Source organism: Oreochromis aureus, linkage group 3 (assembly GCF_013358895.1).
Source record: "Oreochromis aureus strain Israel breed Guangdong linkage group 3, ZZ_aureus, whole genome shotgun sequence".
NCBI lineage: Eukaryota > Metazoa > Chordata > Actinopteri > Cichliformes > Cichlidae > Oreochromis > Oreochromis aureus.
The window spans coordinates 108,233,753-108,250,608 of record NC_052944.1 but is presented as its reverse complement, the minus strand read 5'-3'; the positions used below and the strand labels follow the sequence as shown (position 1 = coordinate 108,250,608).

Genomic DNA, 16,856 nt, shown 5'->3' with positions numbered 1-16,856 from the left:
CAGATTCTTTCACTGACCACAGCGGCACACCTGCACCAGGGTAAACCTCCACCTGCTATACAGGTGAAAATAGAGCAACAGGACCGCTAGTCTTTGATTTGATTTATTTTCTGCTGTGTTTCACTTCCATCTATTTGAAAGAGTGAGTGTAAACACAAAAAAATATTTTATTTTATGTGCTGTAATGTGCTGAAAATAGGTTTAAATGTTAAACAAAATTCTTTGTGAGTACAAGAAAATAATTATTATAATATGATGTGTTAAATTTGTTTTAGATCACAGGAATAAGGAAGGATTGGTTTGTGTTTCAGTTTGGCTTAGCTGTAGCCTGAGAGTGTGTGTAATTGTTTAGAGAGAAAGGAATTTATGGACACTGGGGGTCTGCTGTCATAAAAGGTGACAGGAAGCTACAGTTGGGGGTTGCTGATGCTGATGCTTTTACCTGAATTTAATAAATGCTCATAATTGTCATAACTTAGAAGTAGGTTTGCAGGAGACTCTCCACATGCTTATCTGTACATGTAAGACAACAAGAGGCCAACGGCCCAGTGGATGCAGAGTGGGGGTCTCAGTGTTTGTAATATGTTAACTCTGTTTTCTATGTTGTCTAAAGAAATTTGGTGTAGATTGGGTGAGGTGATTACTTTTATGACCCCCAGGAAGTCATGTACACAGAGACACACACACAGTGCTTTGACTGTTACGACACACCCACATGCACAGTCACTCACATGCGCACACATACACACGGGTACGCGCACACACAGGCACTCACGTGCTCGTGCATACACACACAGACACACAGAGTTTGCAGCACACCATGGGGGTTTTATGATGGGGTCGCTTCTACAAAACTGTGTTTCACATACAAAGGAGTGAAGATCTGCAGAGGGACACTGGCCTTGCACGTCTTCCCTTCTAGAAGATGCATGCTTAAATGAAGATGAATAAAGATGAATAAAGGTTTTGTGAAATAACTACTGAGTCCGGTGCCGTCTCTGGATGCCCGAGGAATAAAAAAGAACCGGGGTAAAACTGATTTCTTAACATCTCTTAACATCTAAAATGTTGCATATAATTAAATTTTTGCTTGATGCATAAAGTTAAAAGATTAACACTAATAAAACAAGTTTTAAAAAGAGATTTTTTCATTTGGTTACGTTTTATATGATGGATTATGCAGAAAAAAAAAGAATTGGGCTGAAAGATCTTTTGCTTTATTACCTATTCAGGTTGTAAATCGTGTTTTTAAAAAGTAATTAAGTAACTAAGTAATTAATTACTTTTGAAAATAAGTAATCAGTAAAGTAACGGGATTACTTTTTGGGGGAAGCAATCGGGCGAGGGAACTGCAATAGCCAGTCGCATGACAGCCACGGGAAGCCGACGGGTAAAGAGATCATTTTTTATCGGATTATGTCGTGGAAGAGAAATTATTCAAGCCATGTTTCCGAAGTAACAAAGAGCCGACGGATGGCCTGGATTGCAGCCATTGGAAGACCAAATATAACGTTCCAGAACACTCCAGCTCACATGTTAGTCTGCTCCAAGCATTTCCACAAAGGTAAGTCTTCTGTTGTAGTTATTACGTAATTTATCATACCATAATTGTTGATGTAGGTTACAGATAAGTCTTATATTGATTTGAATTGAATTTGTTGCGCTATGCTGCTTTGTTCACTGTGGCTTTGCGGGCTAATGTTTGTTGTGTTTTGTAGGAAAACCAGCCTACAAAATGCTGGAATGCGATCCAGACTGGGGACCTCTATCAACCTGGGTCATGCTGATTGTAAAGCTGCTACCACAGTGAGATTTGATCGGTTATGAGAGAGCGATATCAAAACAGCCACAAAACGTCCTGCATATATGTGCCCAAGTGTTGTACTGAAGCAATCAAGTGATGAATAACTGTTTTCCAGTATGTTGTTTTGCAATATTTTATTTTTTTTTTTGCATTGTTGATTTGTTTTTCACCGAAGCAGCTAATAAATCATGATGGATTTTTACAATTTTGCCTCTTTCTTGTGAGATTCTGTAATAGAATGAAACAATAATTCCGGCGCCCCCCGTGTGCGGCAGCCTGTTACAGCAGCTCTGCTCATTCTGAGTTTCTTTCTTTCTTATCTTTTTCTTCTCGTAATTTTTTATAACTAACGTATTAGTAATTAGTCTCTGCAACCATGTTCTACCGTTTTGTGCTAGTTCTGGTCGTTTTTCTTAGTTTTTTTCTACTTTTTTCACCCGTGTCTGGGGACCCAGAGCAGGGATCCTTTGTTTACAGTAAGGATCAGCTGTTAGCGCTGCGTCCCACAGCGGTACTGCCGGCGGACAGACCCGACATTCCCAGCGAGCTGAGGAGGAAAAGACGGGGTGTCGTGCTGGGAAGGAGCGCCGTCGCCCGAGAAGGAGACGTTATCGACCATCTCGTCCTTCTGTAATTATTGGAAATGTACGATCTTTGCCCAATAAGATGGATGAGCTCACGTCGCTAACCTGGTCACAGAGGGAGTACCGGCAATGTAGCATCATGATGCTAACGGAGTCGTGGCTAACACCGCTAACTCCGGACACGGCGTGACACTACCGGGATTCCAGATGCTGCGGCGGACAGGACGAGAGAGAGCGGTAAGAGGAAAGGTGGGGGACTGGCAGTGTTTATGAATGACAGATGGTGTAACCCTGGGCACATCACTGTAAAAGAACAACTCTGCAGCAGAGACATTGAGCTGTTAGCCGTTAGCATGCGTCCGTACTACCTGCCCGGGAATTCTCGCATGTTATCGCGATAACAGCGTATGTCCCCCCTCGCCAACGCGGATGCAGCCTGTGACACTCTCCACTCTGTGGTCAGCAGACTGCAGACACAATCTCCGAGAGCCCTTCTCATAATATCAGGGGACTTCAATCATGCCTCACTGGACTCCACACTGCCCACCTTCACCCAGTATGTGACCTGCCCAACCAGAGACAATAAAACACTGGACTTACTGTATGCCAATGCAGAAGAGGCATACAGTTCATCACCTCTCCCTCCCTGGGCAGATCTGATCACAACCTGGTGCACCTTGTCCCTGTGTATGAGCCCTTAGTGCGCAGGGGAGCCACCAGCCACCCGCACAGTACAGAGATGGTCGGAGGAGAGCGAGGAGGCTCTTAAGGATTGTTTTGAGTCGACTGTGTGGGAGATGATCTGTGACGACCACGGAGAGGACATTGACAGCCTTACTACATGCATTACTGACTATATTAATTTCTGTGTGGATAACACCGTACCTACCAGGACTGTACGGTGTTTCTCCAACAACAAACCTTGGATTACTCCAGAAATTAAAGCTGTCCTCAAGCAGAAGAGGAGGGCCTTCAAATCCAGAGACAAAGAGGAGTTGAAAAGGGTGCAGAGAGAGTTGAGGGGACTGATAAGGAATGGGAAGGACAGCTACAGGCAAAAGATGGAGAACCAGCTTCAGCAAAATAACGTTGGTGAAGTCTGGAGAGGCCTCAGAACCATCTCAGGCCACAAACATCAGAACTCTCTGCCTGGGAGGGATGTGAGGTGGGCAAATGAACTGAATCATTTCTTCAACAGATTTGATTCAGCCATGAGGCAGTCTCCAACATCGACTGCAGACTCACCCACCCCCACTGCTGCTGTTCCACCTCTGACACCTCAGACACTTCACACCTCCTCTATTCACCCTGCTCACTCCTCCCCACCCCCAACAACAGCATCCAATACACACTCAACACAAGGCTCCAGCCTGTCTCTCTCAACCACCCAGGTTAGGAGGGAACTGAGGAGGATTAAAGCCAAGAAGGCAGCGGGTCCAGATGGCATCAGGTCGAGGGTCATCAGGTCCTGCGCGGACCAACTGTGTGGGGTGATGGAGCACCTCTTCAACCTGAGCCTGAGGCTGGGAAGAGTCCCACAGCTCTGGAAAACTTCCTGTGTTGTTCCAGTGCCAAAGACTTCACGCCCAAGGACCTCAACAGCTACAGGCCGGTGGCTCTGACATCCCACCTGATGAAGACCCTGGAGCGGTTGGTCCTGGCTCAGCTTCGGCGCCTTGTGAGCTCATCACTGGACCCACTTCAGTTTGCCTACCAGCCTGGCATTGGAGCGGATGATGCCGTCATTCACCTCCTACATCGTTCCCTCGCTCACCTGGAGACCGCTGGGAGCACTGTGAGAATCATGTTCTTTGATTTCTCCAGTGCCTTCGACACTATTCTTCCCACGGTTCTGAAGGACAAGCTGGAGAACTCTGGAGTGGACCATCACCTCACTACCTGGATTTTGGACTACCTCACCAACCGACCACAGTATGTGAGGACTCAGGGCTGTGTGTCGGACAGGGTCGCCTGCAGTGCGGGGCCCCACAGGGAACGGTTCTGGCTCCGTTCCTCTTCACCATCTACACTGCAGACTTCTCCCACAACTCCACCCAGTGCTTCCTGCAGAAGTTCTCTGATGACTCTGCAATAGTCGGCCTCATCACTGATGGGGACGACAAGCAGTACAGAGGACTGACTCAGGACTTTGTGGACTGGTGCCAGCTGAACTACCTCCAGATCAATGCCAGTAAAACCAAGGAGCTGGTGGTAGACTTCCGCAGGCACAAGCATCCTCCACTGCAACCACTGAACATCCAAGGTATGGACATCAAGGCTGTGGACAGCTACAGGTACCTTGGTGTTCATCTGAACAACAAACTAGACTGGACTCATAATTCAGACGCCCTCTACAGGAAAGGGCAGAGCAGGCTGTACCTGCTGCGGAGACTCAGGTCGTTTGGAGTAGAGGGCCCTCTCCTGAAGACCTTCTATGACTCTGTGGTGGCCTCAGCCATCTTTTACGGTGTGGTCTGCTGGGGTGGCAGCATCTCTGCTGGGGACAGGAAGAGACTGAACAGGCTGATCCGAAGGGCCAGCTCTGTTCTAGGATGCCCTCTGGACCCAGTGGAGGTGGTGAGTGACAGGAGAATGGCGGCTAAGCTGTCATCCCTGATGGACAACATCTCCCACCCCATGCATGAGACTGTGACAGCACTGAGCAGCTCCTTCAGTGGGAGACTGCGGCACCCACGGTGTGGGACGGAGAGATTTCGCAGGTCTTTCCTCCCCACTGCTGTCAGACTCTACAATAAAGACTTTGACTGATCAAACACACACATCCACACATGTGCAATAACACTAAGTGCAATAATCTTCCTGGCATCGTTGTATTTTTTACTCAGTTGTATATAGCATTTGTATTCTATTTTTATCTTATTGTATATTTTATTCTATTTTATTCTACTGTATATAGTATTTTATTTTATTCTATTCTGTACAGTTGTGTACTGTATTTATTCTTATTTTATTTTATTATAATTTTTGTTTCATAACTTTTGCACTGTCCACTTCCTGCTGTGACAAAACAAATTTCCCACATGTGGGACTAATAAAGGTTATCTTATCTTATCTTATCTTAATGTCAGTTATAAATAAAGACAATAAATTGAATGAATTACGAAGCACTTATTTTATTTCTATTAGATCTGAAAATGTTGTGTAATACTACAACCTGAAACGACAAATAGATTGTGTTGGCCTGTACAGGAGATAGAGGAAAAAAATTAACAACAGCTGTGAAATGGAATAGTCCAAATCACCAAAGTAAACTGGAGCTGGGCTTGTTGCAGGGATCTGAAGTTAACAAACGTGAAGTGCATACACTCACACTTAGGACCATATAATAATAAATATGTGCGTGATGAAAGTTGGGCAGCACGCTAACATCCTTACTCCACTCTGTATGCTCGTATGGGTCTAACCCTTTCAATCCTTTGATTTTTGCCTTTTCGTCAAGTCTGTCTTTGTACGGACCTGCCGTGTTGTCCGTTGTTTTGTACATAACTGTTTTTGGGCAAATAAAATGTAAGTAGGGATTAAAACCGCAGAATTAATGATTACCGGTGCTGGAAATACTAGCGCCTGATGCAGTGTTTTGATTTTGTTGCCACGGGTACCCACAAAGGAATGCGCGAAAGTCACGTGGTCTGTCAATCTCTATTTGAATGTGTCCCCAGGTGCAGTCACGAAAACCATCAAGCACTGCGATGAAACTGGCTTACATGAGGAAACGAAGGCCAAGAGTCACCTCTGCTGCTGAGGATAAATTCATACAAGTCACCAGTCTTAGAAATCACAAGTTAACAGCAGCTCAGATTAGAGTCCAGATAAATGCCACACAGAGTTCCAGTAGCAGATAGTGATGGTAAATTTGATTCGTTTTACTTAATCAAGTTTGAATGAGTCACTCACCAAAGTGAATCGGGGGTTTTGAGTCATTTGAGTCACTGAGTCAGTTGACCAGAGAGTGCAAAAAAATGTACATTTTCACTCAAACTTAGTTTGTTTCTCTTTTCATGTAAATCCTACTGCTAAGATGAGTGACTGAAAAAGAAAAACAACTATTTTTATAGAGGAAAAAAAGAGCAAAAAAAAAAGGTTTCTAAAGGGAACATTTATTTTATTTATTTTTATTTTATTTTATTAGTATTTTCCTCACATGTGTCAAATATATATTTTCGCATCTAAATGTCCCCTGAGCTGTGAGCCAGGGGGCGGTAGTGCGACTTAACATTGGTTGCCAACCAAGAAGAAGAAGAAGCTGTGAGCCAGGAGGGAGGGGTGAGTGAGTGAGTGATTCGTTTATGCTACGATTCAGCCAAGAAACACAAGGAATGGCTTTGCTGGTGACACTGTTGGGGATTTATTCAAAATGGAAGGCACACTGACCCAGCATGGCTACCACAGCATCCTGCAGCCACATGCCATTGCATCATCTATTTTACAACAGGGCAACGACCCCAAACACACCTCCAGGCTGTGTGAGTGCTGTTTGACCAAGTAGGAGAGTAATGGAGTGCTGCGCCAGATTGCCTAGCCTCCCCAGTCACCTGACTTAAACTCAAAGGAGATGGTTTGGGATGAAATGGACCGCAAAAAAGGCCAACAAGTGCTCAGCATTGTTCACCAAATGATTAAATATGTGTTCATTCATTTTGATGTTTTGATGCCTTCAGTGAGAATCAATCAAAATAATTTAATTCAATTTATTCTAAAAAACTGTCACTTCAAGGTGCTTTAAGGTAGACCCTACAATAAGATTAATAACAGGTATGATTCAATGCAGAGAGGTCTATTAACACATAGTGAGTGAGAAAGGTGACTGGAAAGGAAAAACTCAATGCATCATGGGAATCCCCGGCAGCCTACGTCTATTGCAGCATAACTAAGGGAGGATTCAGGGTCACCTGGTCCAGCCCTAATTGTATGACAGGACATTGGCCAATCAGATGAAAGGAAGAAAAATAGGGTCAAAATTTGTACTTGTAACTTGAAACTTGAGTGCAGAGTTTGTCACATATTTTTTGGCTAAGTCCACACACAAATCCTTTTTTATGCACACATAAATTTTTTTACACATACAAATCCTGATTTACAAGTACAAAATATTTATGACCACAATTTGAGCCCATGCACATGCCACCAGAGACTGAAGACTCAAGCCAGAAAAACAAGCTAGCTTGTGAATAAGGAGAAAGAATATGGACTGCAACTGCTCACAATGTTTTGTAGAAAGGCGCACCTGGTATGGTTGTGTATTTTACTTTGTGTGTACGTTTTATTGCGATTGTAATTTTATTTTGCTGACACAATATCTGTGTTTTCATTGCTGTTTTCACTGTAGTTTTTCACGGTGTTTGCTGGTGAAGACAAGATTTAAAATTTGGTTAAACATCAGTTGGAGCATGGCCCGTTATTCTACCCAAACATCAACAATAAACTTCAGGGGCAGTTACATCCAAGTTAGAGAAAGCTAAAAACTACTGCTGTGACAGGCTTATCATGTAATGCAATCAGGGTACACACCCAAATGCAGAACTCAAGACACAGAAGTGGAAAGAAAAACAAGTTCAAGATAGTCCACTGGAAATGCTAACTAAGGAAATACACTTCTAGGAAAAACTGGAATCCCAGGAAACAGTGTATGGGAACAGGAGAATAAACAGACAGAACAGAGAGGAAACACCTGTGGAACATTGCTAGAACTCAATGGGGAAAACAAGACAAGATAAACAAAACAAAGGATTAAAAAATAAAACAGAAAATAACTAAATGTGGGGTCACTAAAAGACGAGACTTGAAAAGTGCAGGGGAAACACAGGGAAAGCACGATTAACTGAGAACAGAACCCAGATGACTAAATCTACGAAGGCCTAAGAATATAAATACTTAACAGAGAGAGAAAACTAAGGATATCATGAACAAATGACTAAACACTGAGGCTAATTACTAAGCTGACAGAAAATGATGAGGGACAAAACAGAGGAACCAGGCATGAAGTCTGTGATTCAGGAGACAGACACACTCCCTAGTTTTACGTTTTGATAAAGCATATAGTTTGGGCTGGATCACGTATTAAGGCTGAAATAGATCGAGGCTGCTGGATTTCCATGATGGACTGAGAGTGTCTTCTTCAGTCATGATGGGCATTACAACTAGGGATGGGTACCGGTGTCCGGTGCCATGATGGCACCGGTTCTGACATAAACGGTAGTAACCAGACCGAAAAGCAGCGCACATTTTGGTGCTTTATTTCGGTGCTTTTTTTTCCTGAGCTGTGATACACTTTAGATTCTAGCCAATCATTTTACGTTTCTGAGGATAGTAGGCGGGGCCAGGTACGTACGTTCTTTTAGAGCAGAGCTACAGATTAAAAATGCCCAAGGCGAAGCGGTCAAAAGTCTGGCTGTACTTCACAGCAAAAGATGCAAACTCAGCAGCCTGCAACAAGTGCTTTAAGCTGATACTGTGATACTGTCAAAGGAGGTAACACCTCAAATCTGATGAAACACCTGGCAACGCATAGCGTTTTTTTAAAGCCCAGAAATGCGCCGTATTTGATAGCTTGCTGCGAGACCTCACACCGTGCACATCTACTGCGGGTGTGGTGCCTGTTATCGGACCCGGAGTTAGCAATATCCCCCAAAAACCCGAAGAGTAGAGTCCTGGCCCCTAGCCCTGTCAGCGTAGCAGAAATGATGAGGATGATGATGGCAGCAGCAGCCGTTCTTCTCTGCGTGAGTAGCTTCATGTTGTTTGTGTGTAATGTACGTTGAGTACGCTAACCACGTTATTACATTAATGCATGTAAGGTGAACTAGCAAACACCGTCGTAGTTACATGCGGCTGTCTTCTTGTTTGATGGCAGATACTCCCTTCACCCTGGCCAAAAAGGCTAAAATGACCAAAGAAAAAGTGGAAAACAGTTAAACATGAGAGGTTTTTGGACAAAGTTTGTGTTTTTTCCATTGTTTAAGCACTGCTTCCAGCCAAGAGTGAGACCATATATGCCCTATAGCTGCAGAAAAGGCTAACATTGTTATCGTTTAACAAAAAAACAGCTAAACATGAGAGGTTTTTGGACAAAGTTTGTGTTCTCCATTCTTTAAGCACCGGTTTGAGCACCGTTTAAGCACCGGCACCGTTTCAAAAGTACCGGTTTGGTACCGGTATCGGATAAAACCTAAACGATACCCATCCCTAATTACAACAGTACTTTTTTAGCAAACACACAAAAAGTCTGGTCATGTTCAACTTTGTAGTAAACCCAGAGATAACTCACCAGATAAATGACATCCACAGTCCCCGGAGACTCTCCCACTATCGTGTACTGGACTGATATGTCTTCTTCTGCGTCACAGGGCACTGCTTTATCCTTCTTCTGTACCTCTAGAGAGCTGATTGTTTTAATATCAGGAGAAGACGGCTGGGACATGGATAAGGTGTGAAATCCCCTGTCATAGTATGCAGTTCTGTGTTCTTGGTAGTCCACTGTTGGTGTCAGGCTTGCCTAGTTGGGGATAAGAAACAAAAATTTAAAAACTTGATCTAAAAATAACACTGCTCAACGAGGCAGTCTGTATAAGCAAGGCAAAGGTGGAGTAAGATGAGTCATAAATTGTTTCAGTATTGCCATGTCCAAATACCTCCCACTGTGGGAGGTATTTGGACATTTGCAGCCTATCAGAAACCAGTTGTGGCTTCAGGCTGCTGTGATGGCTGCATTAAATTACACATTGTTTCAGTGTGTCAGCTCACATGGAGTTGGATATCCTGGTCAAAGTTATCAGTGCTGAAAGAAAATGAGGCCACACCGTTGCTGTCAGTTGTCAGATTTTGTAGTGAGCGTGTTTGCCACAGTTGTCCCGTGAACAGGTAGACCGGTGCGTCACAAACTGGTGTATTATTGTGGTACACTGCTTTGACCTGTTGAAACACACAATGCTCTATCAGTGGAAAATACAAATAACATAAATGTGACAAACTGAGCTGAAAACAACATGTTAGGCTTACTTTTCCTTCCACATTAGATCCCCGTTCCCAAACCTTGGGCATGTTAATGAAAGACACTTTTCCAAGGACATAAGAAATCGTGACTCTCTTCTCTTGAGGGAGTGAAATACCTGAATGTAAAAACGTTCATGTTACAATCCTGTGAATGTCTTTTTGGTTAAATACACATTGATGTGTCATTTTAAAGGAAAAACACAACTTGCCTGTTCCCTCTTCTTCCACTTTGGCCCTGATATCCAGAACATCTTGAAGCACCTTTTGGTCCATTTTAGTAAAAATTGACATGTTGAAGGAAAACGTTGCACAGTCAGTCTTGTCTGCCTGGAAAGAACAATAAAGAAAGAAAATGACTGCTGTGTGCGATACAATCTTACTAGAAATAAACCAAAATTAGAATCAAATCTCATTTACAATTGAATCTATAAAATATATTAAAAGTTCAAACTATGAGATTTTACAGAATCATGAAAAACTTGAGCTCATTTTGAATTTGATGAAAGCAATATGGTTCAAAAATGTAGGGTGGGGGGACAAAAGTCTGGAGGGGTCAGTGTTACTAAACTATCACAGCTGTGGGAACATTTTGCAACTGATTATGTTACCTGGCAACAGATCATTCAGATAAACGTGTATAAAAAGATCATCACAGAGAGGCAGAGTTTCTCAGAAATACAGATGGGCGGAGGTTTACAAATCTGCAAAGGACTGTGTCCACAAATTGTAGAACAATAACAGAATAATTTCATTAATGTAAAATTATCAAGACGGGGAATATCTCATCATCTGCAGTGCATAATGTCATCAAAACGTGCAAAGGATAAGGCTGAAATCCACTATCAGATGGCTGCAGTCTCCAGGCCCTCGGGCAGCAATGCATGAAAAACTGTCGTCATTCTGCCACTCAGATCACTGCATGGCCTCAGGAACACTTTCACAAATCAATATCTGCACACAAAGTTCACCGTGCCACCCACAAACGCAGGTTAAAGCTCCATCGCGCAAAGAAGAAGTCAAATGTGAATGCGAACTGGAAACGCTGCATTCTTTTCTGGGTTGAAGCTCATTTAAAATGACAAAAACTGCTCTGTGCTCAGATGATTCAAAATCTGAAATTCTCGTTGGAAAACACAGACGCTGTATCCTCCACAACATCCCAAACATGCTGTCGAAGTGGGCCTGTATAGCAGTATGATGGTATCACCTCACAAAACCACTGTATCGTTTAAATTTCCCAGCAGTATCTCATTTACATCCTTAAAATTTCAGTGCTACACTATATGTTATACAGTACTGTGAAAACCTCTTCACCCAACCATGTTTTTATTTGTTTCTTGGCTTCCAAAGAGCCAAACTTTGTTAATTTCTTCCTGCTTGAGCAGTTTTTGTTTAGACTTTGGCTGCTTTTACATTCATTTCCAGTTCAGTCCCCGTACCTGATCATTTCTAGAGAAAGGCTTTTTTTAATTCCTTTATTTGCATCAGGCACTTTATGTTGACCAATGAACCATCCAAGCACAACAAGGACACCTGCCTCAAGGATTATTGTTTCTACACATAACAGACGACTTAGCAAAGAACCAGTTTGAACTTGCATCACATTGTTGAGCAGCCTGTTACAAAAGCACATCTTTTACTCCCATGTCCTTCTTTGAATCTAACAGTGGGGTTTGAACTCATGAAAGCTTGCCTGAGAGACTTCAGGCTGTATTTCTATTTGTGTTTGCATGTTTCATTAAACCCTGTAGCTATTCATTCTGCTTGTGTCAGTGTAACAGTCTGAAATTGTATTCTCTTGTGTGTCAGACATAATGAAACACACCACTTGCCTTAGCTCACGGCTCAATGAAGGCACATAACCCAGTATGTGACATATGAGACAATGAAACTGTAGAAAAAAAAGTGAAGAGAACACATGGCGCCAGCTTAACTGAGTACAGCAGGCAACCCGTGTGCTGTAATGCTAATGCAGTGGCCTGAATGTACCCAAAGAATCAGAGAAAAAACGAGAAATAAAGCCATAACTGTACCTGCTTTGTCTCTGTGTGGCAGGGCGCACTTATCTGAAATGGGGCCAAATCATCCTCACTGTGCACCAATAAACCATGGAAAAAGTAGCTATTAATAGGTCTGCACACATTAACTGTAACACGTCCTGGTACAGGCTGTCCATATGTGTACCTGTTTAAAGAAAAATAAGTACACATTATGAGTCATTTGCTCTCCAAACTCCAGATTTTCAACAACACATAATTTGTCCTGAAAGAATTTTTCCTTACTTTGCACACACTTCAGCTTCAATGTCTTCCTGCCCAATACTCACTTCTTCAGATGTATTTACTGTCACATCAAATTTGGGTAAAACTGGGGAAAAATATGAATGTCAGCATTTGCACTCCATTACAACAAAGAATTTAAAAATAAATAAGACTGACTTACCATATTTCTCCACTTTAAAATTGTGAGATATTTTCCTCTCACCCACTGACACAATGATCTGGTACGGTCCCTCACGGGCCTCAGTGTCCAAGGAGTAAGAAAGCTGCAGTATTCTGCTATTGGATGTTTCATTTAGCCACTGTCCAATCCTGTTACTGTGAGGATCCTGTTAAATCAAATGACAGTGACAGCTAATACACATAGTAGTTTTATATATGTATATACATTTATATTTTTATATATATATATATATATATATATATATATATATATATATATATATATATATATATATATATATATATATATATATGTATAGCTTCCCCTGCTTTAAAATGACAACAATGCCAATGAAAAGGCAGGTGTAAAAACACAATAATTCTTTTGAACATTTGTTTATTTGTTCATTTTCTATAATACCAATTAAAGGAATAATAAGCTGGTAATGCCATTGCCAGCTATGAGTCACAGGGAGCTTTCTAACTTTACTGGCATCGCAAAGTTGTGGTGACAGCAGGGCTTGACTGGTAATCTGGTATTCTGGATATTTTCCTGTTGGCTGTAAGACCAGTACAACTCTTTGTTGTCAATATCATTATACAGGCTTAAAGATTGGCTGGAATGGCAGCTGCACCTGACCCTACGAGCACTGACAGCAATCTCACTGGTGTATTTTTTTGAACACTACTTTTCACTTTTACTTAATAATATTTTAAAGTAATGCTACTTTTACTTGAGTACAATTTTTGGATACTTGACCCACCTCTGTATATATGCAACCCAATTCGTCCAGTTTTGAAACTGTCAGTGACTTGGAGTAATACTGCAGAAGCAGTGTGTATATAAGCAGGGAACAATCAAGTCTGACTGCATGTGTTCAGCATTGTGTTGATGCATTTACAGCAGAAGTAAAAACCTTTTCTGGAGATATTCTCTTACCTGAAGTTCAATGACATCATACTGAAAGAAAGAACCAAAGACAGGTGGAGTTAAGACGTTGTTGTGTAAATCACTGCATGCCAATTCTAAACAGCATCATTAGTAACACTGTTCAAAAACTCACCAGCTGATTGGCCGGTCGCATGTTATTATCCATCGCAACGACTCTGAAATTCACTGTGAGAAAAAGTTCAAAGAGATCATCTGTTTCTCTCCTTATACTTTGAAACAAAGGTCCATTAGGGTTGGGGCCATGATTGCTAAAATTAACAAAATAAACACTTAATTACTTAATTATTATTAATTATGTATTTTGTTTTTCAATTTTTAAATAAATATTTCATGGTTGCTGTGCTGCAGTGCATCGTGAATTAAACAGCAAGTCAATACAAATCTCAGATAATGGACTTATATGAATTGGTGGTTATGTGGACAGACCGACCAAATGCTTGAAGGTTGCACTACATAAAAATAATAAAATCATATTTGGTGACACGGCAAGTATTTCAAAATACTGCTTATGGTGTAGCTCCATCAGGTCCAAATGGCTGTGTGCATTAAGCAGGGCCCACTAAATAAACAAACACCAGGCCAAAGCAATACTTTGGACTTAGTGTAAATTGTCTCTGTCCCTGAGTTTGATGGGTGACAGATAAAACTGATTAATAAACACAAAATAATTAATTACATTGAAAACCAATAATTGGACAGTGAAATAATTAAATATCCTTGTAAATAATCAAAATGAGAAATAATGAATTGAATATATAACGAGGTCATTAAATATGTGTTGGAAACTGGAAATCAGAAATAAAAACCTAAATATGTGTTGGTGTACGCTCTGTGATCCAGGTAAGTAAATCTCCAAAAGTTGATTCTGTTCATCTGCACGTTTTCAGTGGATAAACGTTGCGTCACTGATCCAGGTGACTTCTTCAGTCTCAGCTGACTGCAGCTTTCCCCAATCTTATAAACAGTACATTTGCATAATGACTGAAACCAGCCCACTGAAGGAACAATGTGCCGTTCGCTACATGGAAGAGGTGCAAAGCAGAGCTCTGGTATCGTACCCTGGCTGGAACAAACAAAATCACTGGTTCAAGGTTTCCCCACTGAAAACATCCAGATGAACAGAAACTTTTTCAGATCATTCAATAATTCAATAATTTTTTTACATTTTTTAAATTAAATGACTGATATTTAATTATTGTATATATATACAGGTCCTTCTAAAAAAATTAGGATATTGTGATAAAGTTCATTATTTATAGATAGGAATTTTGGGTTTTCATGGGCTGTATGCCAAAATCATCAATATTAAAACAATGAAAGGCTTGAACTACTTCAGTTGTGTGTAATGAATCTAAAATATATGTAAGTCTAATGTTTATCAGTACATTACAGGAAATAATGAACTTTATCACAATATGCAAATTTTTTGAGAAGGACCTGTATATATATATAAATATATATATATATATATATATATATATATATATATATATATATATATATATATATATATATATATATATATATATAACGAGACATTTAATTTATTGTCTAATTATGTGTTTCATACATTTTTGGCACCCGTGGCCCTCCATATCCTTCCCTCATGATTTTTGGTGCTGTGAATTCCATGTTTGAACATAATTTAATTGTGAACAATAAAACTATTAAAGATAAAACCATTAAACTTTCACATAAAATGAATTTGACTCTGTAATCGGGGACAGATAGTACAAAAACTAAATCATGTCTGAGTAATATAATATGGACTTTGCCCTTTAGGGGGAGTCGTGCACTCTGAGTCATCTGCATGTTTTATTTTCCATTGGTGTGAATTTTTAAAACAGTTATATTCAAAGATGGACTCAGATTTCAAAGTGCGAACAAACATCTCGGTCAATGGACGGTATTAAATATCTTGAAAAGCGTTTGCTAAATGAAGCACAACTTTTACATCAATCACTGTATGTGTGTCCAAATTTTGGACCATAAAACTTGTTCCACAAATTGGAGATGGTGGAGCAGTTGCCTCATGATGATGGAATTTGAATGAACTACATGTTTTATATAACATAACAACACATTGTTACCTTTTTGTCCAGGGAGGTAGATGGGTTTGTCTGTTTGGATGAATGTGAAGGTATCATATGTTTGGATCATCACTTTTCTGACTTGTTTGGAGTAAAATGTGTCTCCTCGTACCTCCACCTGAAAGTCTTGCACCTCCTTTTGTACCAAAGGAGCCTGGGACAGTGGGATATTTAGATAGTCATTAAAGCCAATAATGCTATAAAAACTAACAAACACACTTTGTGTGTGAAAGTGCTGGTTGCGGACCTTAAACTGAACACAGGTTTGAAATGCTTCATTTGACGTATGTGTGAATAAGGTCGTGTTCTTCTCTCGGGACTTCAAAGTGACCGTCATGACCAGAGTCCCACTGGGCTGTCGGAGAGTTGCACAGAATTTGGCCTCAGCTCCAGCTTCAATAACTGCAGGAATGGCCACCAGGTACTGGCTGCATACAGCATCGCACATACAGCAGTTACTGCAGTGAACAACTCACACAGACAAAACACGCTGAAGACAAACTCACGGTTCAGCCACCGCTTGATCCACATGTATCCAGCTCAGGAGGACACACAGAGTGCAGCTCAGGATCCAGAGACGGTCCATGACTGGTTGTGATAATCCTCAGTGTCAGCTTCGGCTAAATATTGGCTGATCGTCCCCACCCACATACACTGTTACAGCCACGTGTTTGAAACGCACTCATGTACTCTGATCTCCACAAAGTCAATCACTTACACATTTACAAAATCCCAATCCTGCTTTCAGCACTGAACACTAAACTATAGACAACACTAAAGTTTGTCATTCAGTGTAAAACATTACAGTAACATACAGTGCTCCGAGGTGATGTTTCTAAATCTGCTCCAAGTTTAATGCAGCTGTTACAAAAAGTTATTTCTGTTCTGAATGTTCTCATGTTTGACTTAACATCAGTGCTGGGATACACCGCTGTAGTCTGTAACTACTGATATTTTCTAAAATCACTGGGAGCT

The 16,856-nt window shown here is 41.1% G+C and overlaps 1 protein-coding gene across 1 annotated transcript in view; it reads right to left on the bottom strand.

Moving 5' to 3' along the window:
- LOC116335494 (alpha-2-macroglobulin-like) overlaps positions 1 to 16,525 on the bottom strand; it is a 33,032-nt gene extending 16,507 nt beyond the window's left edge. The window contains exons 1-12 of the mRNA XM_039609207.1: positions 16,388 to 16,525; positions 16,129 to 16,309; positions 15,882 to 16,035; positions 13,904 to 13,956; positions 13,780 to 13,800; positions 12,841 to 13,006; positions 12,681 to 12,765; positions 12,432 to 12,582; positions 10,608 to 10,725; positions 10,405 to 10,514; positions 10,150 to 10,317; positions 9,674 to 9,901 (exon numbers count right to left, since the gene is read on the bottom strand). Of these exons, the coding sequence (XP_039465141.1) occupies positions 9,674 to 9,901; positions 10,150 to 10,317; positions 10,405 to 10,514; positions 10,608 to 10,725; positions 12,432 to 12,582; positions 12,681 to 12,765; positions 12,841 to 13,006; positions 13,780 to 13,800; positions 13,904 to 13,956; positions 15,882 to 16,035; positions 16,129 to 16,309; positions 16,388 to 16,467 (1,515 nt within the window). The 5' untranslated portion in view covers positions 16,468 to 16,525. The remainder of the gene's footprint in view (positions 1 to 9,673; positions 9,902 to 10,149; positions 10,318 to 10,404; positions 10,515 to 10,607; positions 10,726 to 12,431; positions 12,583 to 12,680; positions 12,766 to 12,840; positions 13,007 to 13,779; positions 13,801 to 13,903; positions 13,957 to 15,881; positions 16,036 to 16,128; positions 16,310 to 16,387) is intronic.
- Positions 16,526 to 16,856: the final 331 nt, after the last annotated feature.